The 11,030-nt window shown below is 41.3% G+C and overlaps 1 protein-coding gene across 1 annotated transcript in view; it reads right to left on the bottom strand.

The window, feature by feature from the left end:
• Nucleotides 1–11,030, bottom strand: part of KNL1 (kinetochore scaffold 1) — a 30,446-nt gene that overhangs the window by 17,732 nt on the left and 1,684 nt on the right. The window contains 10 exon segments of the mRNA XM_035898529.1: nt 1–2; nt 4–719; nt 2,885–2,937; nt 3,281–3,318; nt 4,384–4,423; nt 4,892–4,947; nt 5,446–5,507; nt 7,049–7,108; nt 7,354–7,393; nt 7,824–7,893. The exon segment at nt 1–2 is cut by the window's left edge and continues 2,942 nt beyond it. Coding sequence (XP_035754422.1) covers nt 1–2; nt 4–719; nt 2,885–2,937; nt 3,281–3,318; nt 4,384–4,423; nt 4,892–4,947; nt 5,446–5,507; nt 7,049–7,108; nt 7,354–7,393; nt 7,824–7,858 — 1,102 coding nt within the window. The 5' untranslated portion in view covers nt 7,859–7,893.

Genomic DNA, 11,030 nt, shown 5'->3' on the forward strand with positions numbered 1-11,030 from the left:
TCTAACTTTGTGGATGGGAAATCCTTGCTGAAATTTAGGCTTTGATTCCCGACACTGGAGAAGGGAAAAGACATTTTTGCAGTGTGACTAGTTGTCATATCCATTCCGTCATCTGCAAATGCCTCCGTAACATCCGCACGCAGTAATTGCTCCTGTGGAGCTTCACAAATACCAGGAAACGCAGATTTCACATCGGATGCCTGGCATTTTGTCATTTCCATTCCATCATCTTGCCCTCTAAAGACTTCTGTTATGTTGAAGGTGTCCTGTGGTTCGTGGGAATATCCAAATTCCACTGACGACTGTGGCATGTCTTCTGAGACTTGTGGAGGGATAAAAAAAACATTCTCTTTTTCAGGTCCCTCAACAGGATTGAGCGCCTTTTCGTTTGACTTCAAGCTCATCAAGAATTCATTGAAATTTATTTTTTTTACAGTAGTAGCATCTTCCTTCTGCTCAAAAGATGGGCATGAATTATTTGTAGAGCTGGAGAAAAAATTAAATTCTTTGCTCGTTTCTTCCTTCCCGTTATTCGAATTTAATGAGGCCAGAAATGACGTGATATCTATTTTCTCAGTTTTGTCAGCTTGATCGTTTTTCAGGTTACATGTAATCACTGCAGTGTGACTAGCTGTCATATCCATTTGATTTTCGTCTGAAAAGATGAGGGTGGTGTCTTGCCTGTTTGTTCTTTGAATGGCGTTGTCTGCATCGTACCACTGAAAAAAAAAAAAAAGGAAGAAATTACAGTTATTGACACTTAAAACAAATGATATAATGGTTTATTCTATTTAAAACAAAAGTCAACTAATGCAGTCCTAAAGTTATAGCTCTATCTTTACATCTTTTTTTGTGAAAGAAAAAAAAATAATATTGATTTCAGTCCTCATGATAAGCAATAACACATTCAAGGAAAGGGTGAGGAGTTAATTATTAGAGTATATCACATTTAAATGGCTTTTTTTGAAAGAATGTGTCTCAGTTTTACTGTTGGGCAAAGTATTCATGTCTAGATGTACCTTGGTAAGCAGGGATCAGTTACTGAGTCTTATGGATCCATATTTTCTATGGCCCTACAGTGCGGTTTCTGCCTCCCCCCAGCCCCATAACTGCAGGTAACAACCTTGCCCAGCTTATCACGCACATGCCCCAGGGCAGCAGCCCCAAGTTGGAAGTTTTAAAAGACTTTTCCACCACTGACTAGGGAGATTTTAGTCTCTTTAATAGAGAGGACTTAGAGTTTTAAAGCTGTTAGGAAAAAATTGGCCAGTAACAAGACATAATACTATATTTTATCAAATATAATGAATATATTGATTAAGAACAGCTTCATGTTTACTTCAAGTTACATATGCCACTTTATAAACGCAAGAAATATTATATACTAGAAGCAGCACAACCTGCCGAGAGGGACTTGGGGGTGCTGGGGGATGAAAAGCTGGACATGAGCCGGCACTGGCAGCCCAGAAGCCAACCCTACCCTGGGCTGCATCAGGAGAAGCGTGGCCAGCGTCGAGGGAGGGGATTCTGCCCCTCTGCTCCGCTCTGGTGAGACCTCACCTAGAGTACTGCGTCCAGCTCTGGAGCCCTCAACACAAGAAGGACATGGACCTGTTGGAGCGGGGCCAGAGGAGGGCCACAAAAATGATCCGGGGGCTGGAGCACCTCTCCTATGAGGACAGGCTGAGGGAGTTGGGGTTGTTCAGCCTGGAGAAGAGAAGGCTGCAGGGAGACCTGATTACGGCCTTTCAATACCTAAAGGGGGCCCATAGGAAAGATGGGGAAAATCTTTTTAGTAGGGCCAGCAGTGACAAGACAAGGGGTAATGGTTTTAAACTAAACCAGGGTAGGTTTAGACTAGATCTAAGGAAGAAATTCTTTACAATGAGGGTGGTGAAACACTGGAACATGTTGCCCAGAGAGGGGGTGGAGGCCCCATCCCTGGAAGCATTCCAGGCCAGGTTGGACAGGGCTGTGAGCAGCCTGATCTGGTTCAAGGTGTCCCTGCTCCTGCGGGGGGGATGGGCTGGGTGACCTCTAGGGGTCCCTTCCAACCCAAAACATTCGATGATTCTATATCCATTGCCCAAAACAATGAGAGACAGGGTTTCAATCTGACCTTTACAGCTTCATGGTATACAACTTCTCATCTACACTAGATTTTAATTGGGGTTTTGGTTTTTTTGTTTGTTTGGTTTGGTTTTTAACAAGAGCTAACATATGTTTTTAAGTGATATTTTTAAACTCAAAAGTCAGAAGCTGCTGCAGTAAGGGAGCCTGTTTCGACAATTGCTTTGTTTAACAGCACGGTGCCATAACATCATCACGGAAGCGTAACACACTTCAGGATTGCTGTGCAATCATACCTGCGAAGGTCTTAGCTAAGAATTTTGTGTTATTACTTGACTCAGCTGAAGAAATTCAGTTACGTTTTCATGCTAATCATTGCAGTTTGTCTAAAGCTTTTTAACAGCAGGAACAGAGAGTACATTTGTGCATATCTATTCTGCCCATAGAAGAAAAAAAGTACACAAGCAGGGAGTAATACAGGAGAAAAAAATACATAACCAGGCCTATCTGAAACATAAGCTCCTTTGCATATTCTTAGATAAGAATTCAAAAGAATGGAGGAACTAGCTCAGGAACTGAAAAACTGGCAAGCTGTTTGAGAAGGCAGAGCTATCAATACTGCAGTATAATGCCTATCAGATTAGGCAAATACTTCAAAATACAGAAGATTAGCTTTCAGAAGAATTTTATGTGAATACAGGGATTTCTTTTTTAGGCAGCCGAGTTACATTTTTCATCTTTACTACACAAATTATTGGAATATATTTTGGACATGGATATTTTCAGCACCAAAAAAGTAAAAGCCTTCATATACCTCAGTCTGCTGCACCAACGCCTGGATAGGGGCATGAAGCAAAGTGTTCATCCCTGTTGAAAGAAAAGGAAATACTCCATTTGTTGCACTATTTTCTTATTATTTTATCCACTGAGCTGAAGATCTATGCACTCGTTTTACAAATACCACGGAGTAAGTACAATTAAAACCAAATATATCCTGAAAAATACTTTCAGCACTCCCTTCAGCATGTCCAAGATCCACCCATAGATCTACAACACAGTGCTTGTAAACAGCTTCATGGGACAAAGCCCATTCATGCAACAGTTGTCTTGGGTGGGCAGGTTGTTCTAGGCATGTTAAAACTATGCAAACAGAATCAATAGTTTTGAATAAAGGTAGTAATTTTGTTACCAAATCTATTTCCGAACTCACCAGTGATCTCACACGGAACAGCTTCTGGTTCTTCATTTCTAGAAAAGGTGGATTAGGTAAACAGTTTGTTAGAAGATTTCAAAACAGAAGGCTTCAGCAATGTACCGAAAAGGCAGAGAATTCTGTTGCATAGCTCATATGGGTAATGGGCAGCAGACACCAGACACTACTTATATGCCTCAATACATTCTAATTTGAGTTGCAGTCTTATTTTTTCATGAGATTCTCTCATTTTAGCATGCCACAAGCCATTATTCAACATACATTTTCATTCCTTGGTGACAAGTTAAAAAAAAAAAAAAGGAGCAAAAATTGTTTATTTTTAACTCAGACCTTCCACTTTTAGTTACTCCTTTCTCTTTGGGAAACTGAAGCTGTATTGCTAAAGCCGCAAATCATATCTCTCTCAAACAAAAAGCCAGATGCAACGACCAGCTTATGCGGTTTTCCATTTAACTTTTAATGCCTTCTGCTCTCCACTGCTTTACTGATTGCTCTTTCAAGACCGAGAAACCTTAGCTAGAGTACTGATGTTTGGTTTGTTTTGTTTTTTTTTTTTATATATGTATATATATGTACATACACACACATATGTTACTATGTTGTGTCGATACCTTTAAAAGCATGAGTTAAGCACAGTTGTACATAAGCTGTTTCCTTGCTGTATGTTTAAAATGTAAGAAATTCCCCTTCACACATGGAAGCTGTCTAAATCTTATTTTACTTACCAGATCATTTTGGTTTCAAAAATCCCATCGTTGTGTTTTATCTAGACAAGATTTTTTGAGGCCAGACTAACGCTTTGTCTACCTCCGGGGGAAAAAGTTATAGCAATAAATATCGAAGACTATGTCTATCAGATATGGAATCTGGTTGGTCTTTCCTGGAAAACATTCCCAAGCAATCGGCTTTGGAAGGAAGCAGTTTCAAGCCAGAATTGTTCAATTCTTCAGAAACTGCTACCTTTCTGTGTGACCAACACAGCTATATTCTTTCTTCTTTCACCAATCAAAAGCACTGAACAATTTTATATCTAAATAAATACAAAATGTATTTTGGGGATAGGACTCTATAGTCAAGGGAATTTTTTTTTTCAAACTTACTGATTAAGCAGGACATCGTTCCTTTTGTCTGCTGCATGCTCTAAAAATAGTGAGAAACCCAGACATTACAATGTGAAAAGCATGATCAAAACATTCAGAGACAAGAGCAAACTGCACAGAAGAGAATGTTCTGAAGTTCCCACTCTTGATGTGCCGCCTCATTGTGGCAAAAGCCTGGAGAAGCGAAGCACTTGCAAATGCATTAGCTTTTCAGATTCCTCCTAGGTAATCTTTGACAGAGTGAACAAGACATTCTGCTCAGCATTCTTTTGATCTAAATCCCCAAGGCAGATTTTGTTCTAGGTGCATTTTGTCTAAGAAAACAATTCCTTTTCTGAGCCAGAAGGTCCACAATACCAGTAACTAATGGGTTTCCAGCCAGGCCATGACAAACAGCTGACCATGTTGTTCCTTACCTGTGCCTGGCAGCCTGACTTCTTAAATTCAGGCTAAAATCTTGTTGCTAATAGTCTGCAAATCCTATCAGGAGAAGAGAAAGGAGTTTTACCTGTACTTTCTTTCTCTGACGTATTATTCTTAAGATCTCGCTGGAAGACTCTGCAGCTAAGAAAAAACCAAAACAAACCAGTTTTTGAAAAACACAAGACCATCTGTTTTGAAGCAAAGAAAAGAAAAAGTAAAAAATCCAAACAACCCAGATCAATCCTAATTTCCATCTTTTCCACATGGTATGTTCTGAAATAAGATATCAAAATCCAGAAGCTTACTGAACCCAACCATATTTTCCAGAGGGAAGATGCCATTATCATACTTAAGATGGAAATCACTAAAAAATGTAATGGGAAACAAAAAATCCTAACTACATTAAATTCACTGAACTGTTGGTTTTTTTTTTTTTTTCTAGCTCGGAAGAGAAAGTGAGTAACAGCTCTCTTAGGGCTCAAAATCAACTCAATATAACAACAGTCACCAGTTTGCCTTCACTGAATGCTCACAAACGTACGCAAACAGCCATTTTAGGGGGTACCAGATTATTACCTATAGCCTGCCTTTTATGTTTAAATGAAGGGTGTAGATCTGCATCCTTCAGATCCAACTTACTTTATGGTGTTCGCAAAGCTGACACGGCGAGAGTTTTTCCTACGTTTTTCTGTATTGATATCCTGACAATAAAGAACACAGCACTTTGATGTACAGAGAATTGTTCTTATCCCATAAGCCACAAAAAACATAGCGGTTCATGAAACACAAACCAAACACCCTCACCCCCCCAAATAATATGAGCCCAACAAGTACAACAAATACTTATCAACATCCTTAAAGTACTTTATAGTTTTCCCACTTCTCCTGACATAAAGATAACCCATCTCATAAGAAGCAGGATCTAAAGGTCCCTTTGTGAGGACTGCCTGGTTTCAAACACAGGAAGCAGAATACCAGTTAAAAGGATTTTTGTCTGGCATTGCCTGGTGTATGAGGGAAAATATATGTCGTTGCTTAGCAATAGAGTTGTGGGACTTTTCTTCTTTAGTTTTCTGTTACAAGAATGGGAAAAAAAAAGAAGGGTTTGTCTTTATGGGAGAAAGGGAAGGACTCATAAAAGAATCAAAGTAACCACCTTGCTATAGAAATGTTTAAATGGTGTCACTGACAGCATGATCATACTAGCACGATATGACAAGGTACCTAATGATGCAATATTACATATACTGGAAAGCTAATTCATCATACCACTGCTGTGCAGTTGTCTGCAATAAGCTTCCTTAACTGAACAGCTCAGTCTCAGGGCAGTGGAACACAAAGTATTAATGTACCAGGCACTACCTGTACAAACAAAGCCTGCAAAATACTTAATTTTTTTTTTTTTTTTAAATCATGTCAGCAACACAAGCAGGTATGAATGATGCCACACTACCCTATATGATAGTCTTATATTGCTCATTAGCAGTGCTGTCCATCATTGTTAATAGGTATTACAGTTTAAACAAAGACTGTGAGCCGTTCTTCATACTCAACCCAGTTTTGAAATAGATGTGTTGTGCATAAATATTTCAGGCTCATATTTCATATTCCAAAGTAAGCATTAGAAGCGTTTTCATCGAAAGCCTTATATGCTAAAAATGAGCATTCAAGCTCTGTAATCAGCAACAGGTAAATCATATAAATATATGATGTAACTAGAACGTTAGTCCACAGAACCCACCATACCCTAGGTAGAAACGGCATTTAAAAAGAAACCCAAACCGAACAGGCCTATAGCTACAACTGCTAAGAAACAACACACGCTATAAACATGAAACACTCTGTATTTCTGGAAGAAAATGTTTATTTTTTAGCTTTTACTTCAAATAACTTGGCAGGCCAGGGTTTTTTTTCCAGAGGTAACACCATCTTGATGGCTATACCAGTTTGTACACTGGTGGATCAAACGTCAAGTCAAATGGATTACAGCAGGAACGAGTTAGGCCTACCAACCTCTGTTTATTCCTCTTTTCTTCATAGAAGAAATATTCTGATGTAAAACAGAAGAAAAACTCGATGGATTTCTTCTAATATTTAGTACTCCAAACCTTATCCTCCTAAGTGGTTATTATGAGGGTTTTCACACCTGCGTTAGTCTAGTGACACAGTTTAATCAGCGACAAGTTGAGGAGCAAGCTGAAGATGTTAAGAGCATTGGCAAGGAAGGACTTAATAGACCTACCTGTGTCAATTCATTCCCATTTCCCAGATCATCAAGAGGATTTCGCGGAGCCTTTAAAATCTAGAAGAAAATATAACAATTGAAAAGATCAGCTCCAACAGCAAGAACCGATTACTTGGCTGGAGAGGGTTTGTAAGAGCCACCAGTGCCTCAGTCAATCACGTCAATCTAATAGGCTCTTCTGTTGCTTTTGGAATGCTTTTCTTCAACTGTGATGAGGAAACCAAGTTCCTCTTTACAGCTTCCCTTTCCTTCCTTCACTCACTCACATGGTTTTCTTTTGAGAAATGCCTTAAGGTACTCACAGAGGACAGTCGCTTCCCTCTGATGTGCTCTGTATTATCACTGAGGGGGGAAAAAGGGAAACGGGTATTAGGGCATAAACTTGAACCAAGATGGATTTCTTGAACAGTACCTGCCAATTTTTAAGGTTAATAAATTGATTTCTCCATTATTTTTACAAGTATGAAATTAAATAAACAAGCTTGCTTGGAATAGATCATTCATTCCAGCACCCCTTCCCAAAAACATGCTTTGGAAAATTCAGCAGATTGCCCTCCAACCCCCATGGCCTCTGGACAGTCCACTGCTATGAAACTTCCTCAGAGCTTTCCTACACATGATCAAACAAATTCCCTTCTTCTAACAAACAACAACTTCTTCACAATGTAAAACACATTTCATTCAAGAGATGATGAAGCGCACACAGGGATTAAGTTTTGCCTGTAAAAGACTATTTATACCACAACAAAATGCTTAAAAGGTTTCAACTTACATTTCCATGTCAGGCTCCGTGTAAATCTTGTCCATTTCTGAAGGATGTGCTTTTCCTATCAAATACAGAACTGAAATCCAAAAACATGAATTAACCTCAGTAAGAAAACTGCATAAACCCACAACTAGATACTAGCCTTAGGTGCTGTAACTTTTCTCTCCATCTTTCTCTAGTCACAGAAACGCACTGAGGTGTAACAGGCCTCTCAAGTCCACGTTTTCCTGTTACGTATCAAATTATAAAACATCTGTGCTAACAGGTTAAGTCTTACTGGTTAGGCTTCCTTTTATTTCAAGTTAAGATTCTGGTAATTGTTGGAGATAAATGTGATCAAACCTTATACAATACAAAGTTTGCTAGTTCGCTCTGACACTCAAGGCAATTTTTCATAGAATCATAGAATGGTTTGGGTGGGAAGGGACCCCTAGAGGTCACCCAGCCCAACCCCCCTGCAGGGAGCAGGGACACCTTGAACCACATCAGGTTGCTCACAGCCCCGTCCAACCTGGCCTTGAATGTTCCCAGGGATGGGGCCTCCACCCCCTCTCTGGGCAACCTGTTCCAGTGTTTTACCACCCTCATTGTAAAGAATTTCTTCCTTAGATCCAGTCTAACCCTACACTGCTTCAGTTTAAAGCCATCCCCCCTTGTCCTGTCACAGCTGGCCCTATTAAAAAGATTTTCCCCATCTTTCCTATAGGCCCCCTTTAGGTACTGAAAGGCCGCAATCAGGTCTCCCCGCAGCCTTCTCTTCTCCAGGCTGAACATCCCCAACTCTCCCAGCCTGGCCTCATAGCAGAGGGGCTCCAGCCCTCGGATCATTTTAGTAGCCCTCCTCTGGCCCCGCTCCAACAGGTCCATGTCCTCCTTGTGCTGAGGGCTCCAGAGCTGGACGCAGTACTCTAGGTGAGGCCTCACCAGAGCAGAGTAGAGGGGCAGAATGCTTCCCTCGCCCCAAGAATATCATATGTCAATGCAAATAACTCCCACTAGCACAGAAAACGACAACACTTATCAAAAGTTGCATAAGGGGATAAAATTAATTAACTCACACTGACAGGATGCCAGTGCTAAGGCAGACTTAATATTGCCTAACATTTCTTGTAAACCGCAATAAAATTGAGGGCTTTGAATACCAGGCTAATGTTGCTCATAACTGCAGTCTCCCGTGGACCTGACAAAGGTCACCAAAAAAAGGAATCGATACTCTAAGATCAATACATGCGATTTTCTGCGCTATTTCCTAGATTTCAGTGATGATCTTTATCTACCTGCATCCCTCCATCAATAACTACGCAAAGTATACTCGCAGGAGAGCTATAAGCAACCTGACAGCATTTATCACGTTGCGCTATGCTCCGCTTGCTAAACCTCAGCAAGCAGCATTGCAAGAGAAACCCTTGTCTAAGCAAGAATTAAGTGATTTGTAAAACTTACAATTAAGCTTTACAACTAGAAATTGAGAGATCTGCACAGAACTGCTCGGCTTTTGCATTTCACAGAATGACAGGCTCTCAGGTCCGCAGGGACCTCTGGAGATCACGTAGTCCATCCCTTGCTCAACACTACAGCAGGTCACTCTGGACATTGCCCTTTCCAGGTCCGAGCACCTCCAAGGAGGAAAGCCCACAGTCTGGACAATTTGCTCCATCGTCACTGCATTTGGTTTCCCCCCTTATGTTTAAATGGAATTTCTTGCATTTCAGTTTGTGCCCATTGCTTTTTGTCCCTTTGCTAGATACAGCTGAGAAGAGCCTGGCTCCATCTTCTTTAAACCCTCCCATCAGGTGTTCATACACAGTGATCATTTCCCTCTGATAAGCAACATCCACTGCTCTCCCCTTGTCCACCAAGCCAGTTGCCTCATTTTAAGTGATTTAAACAACAAACCGACTCTTCTTTTCCAAGCTAAAACTAAGCCTTACACAGGAAAAAGAAATCTCTAGATTTAGCAAAATGCTATTGCATTTTATTATGATATTGCTCACAAGGCAGAGCAGAGTTTGAATTATGGGGGAGGGAAAAGGTACAATCTTTTCAGCAATACCAGTTTGCTCAAAGACGCTGTTCAGGCAGGGCAAGAAAGCAGGATGAGAAAACTTAACCAACAGATTTTTCTTTTTCCCAGTAAATTTCTGTTTGCTTAAACAGAAAAAAAAATAAAAAGCACAATTTTGAAGACACCACTAAATGTGAAGGTGTAACAAAGAGGAGCCAGAGAAGCTTCCCAGAATGACATTGTACTTGTACACAGAAGATGATGTGCTGAAATGAACGTTATTAATTTCTTGTTTTATTTTTGCAGAGTAATTCCTCTCACCAAAGATCTAGCTGGTTTACATTCAGTACCGGTCAAAAAAGGCAGCTGGGGAGGCCTTGGCTTTCGGGGCCTGCAGCTCCGAGGCAACAAAGCCGAGATGCTGCTCTCGGGCAGGCATCCAGCCCCGGTCAGCAGCCCCAAGAGCCGTTACACCGGACCAGACCGAGCGCAAAAAAGTAGTGACCTAGAAGACGGCCATGGGTACAGGTGTCTGGGGAAGAGGAAAGAACAGAGCGTGGCTACAGAAAGCCGCTGGCCTGCTGGCAGCCTGCCATTAGGAGGTCTCTTAATCTGGAATTTTAACACCTCTCACTCAGCACGCTGTGCAGTTATTCTCTAATCCTTCTTCGAATTTAGAATCATAGAATCACTTTGGTTGGAAAAGACCTTTGAGATCATCGAGTCCAACCTTTAACCTAACCCTGCCATCCCACCACTAAACCATGTCCCCAAGCACTTCATCTAACCTTCTTTTAAATACCTCCAGGGATGAGGACTCTACCACCTCCCTGGGCAGCCCATTCCAGAGCCTGACAACCCTTTCAGAGAAGAAGTTTTTCCTAATATCTAGCCTAAATCTGCCCTGGCGCAGCTTCAAACCATTCCCCCTCGTCCTATCATCTGTTACCAGGGAGCAGAGGCCGACCCCCACCTCCCTACAGCCTCCTCTCAGGTAGCTGTAGAGGGCGATCAGGTCTCCCCTCAGCCTCCTCTTCTCCAGACTAAACAACCCCAGTTCCCTCAGCCGCTCCTCGTATGACTTGTGCTCCAGACCCCTCACCAGCTTGGTTGCTCTCCTCTGGACATGTTCCAGCAATGCAACATCTTTCTTGTAGTGAGGGGCCCAAAACTGAACACAGTATTCGAGGTGCGGCCTCACCAGCACC

The sequence above is a fragment of the Egretta garzetta genome, unplaced genomic scaffold (genome assembly GCF_000687185.1).
Source record: "Egretta garzetta isolate BGI_Z169 unplaced genomic scaffold, ASM68718v1 scaffold687, whole genome shotgun sequence".
NCBI classification, from domain to species: Eukaryota; Metazoa; Chordata; class Aves; order Pelecaniformes; family Ardeidae; genus Egretta; species Egretta garzetta.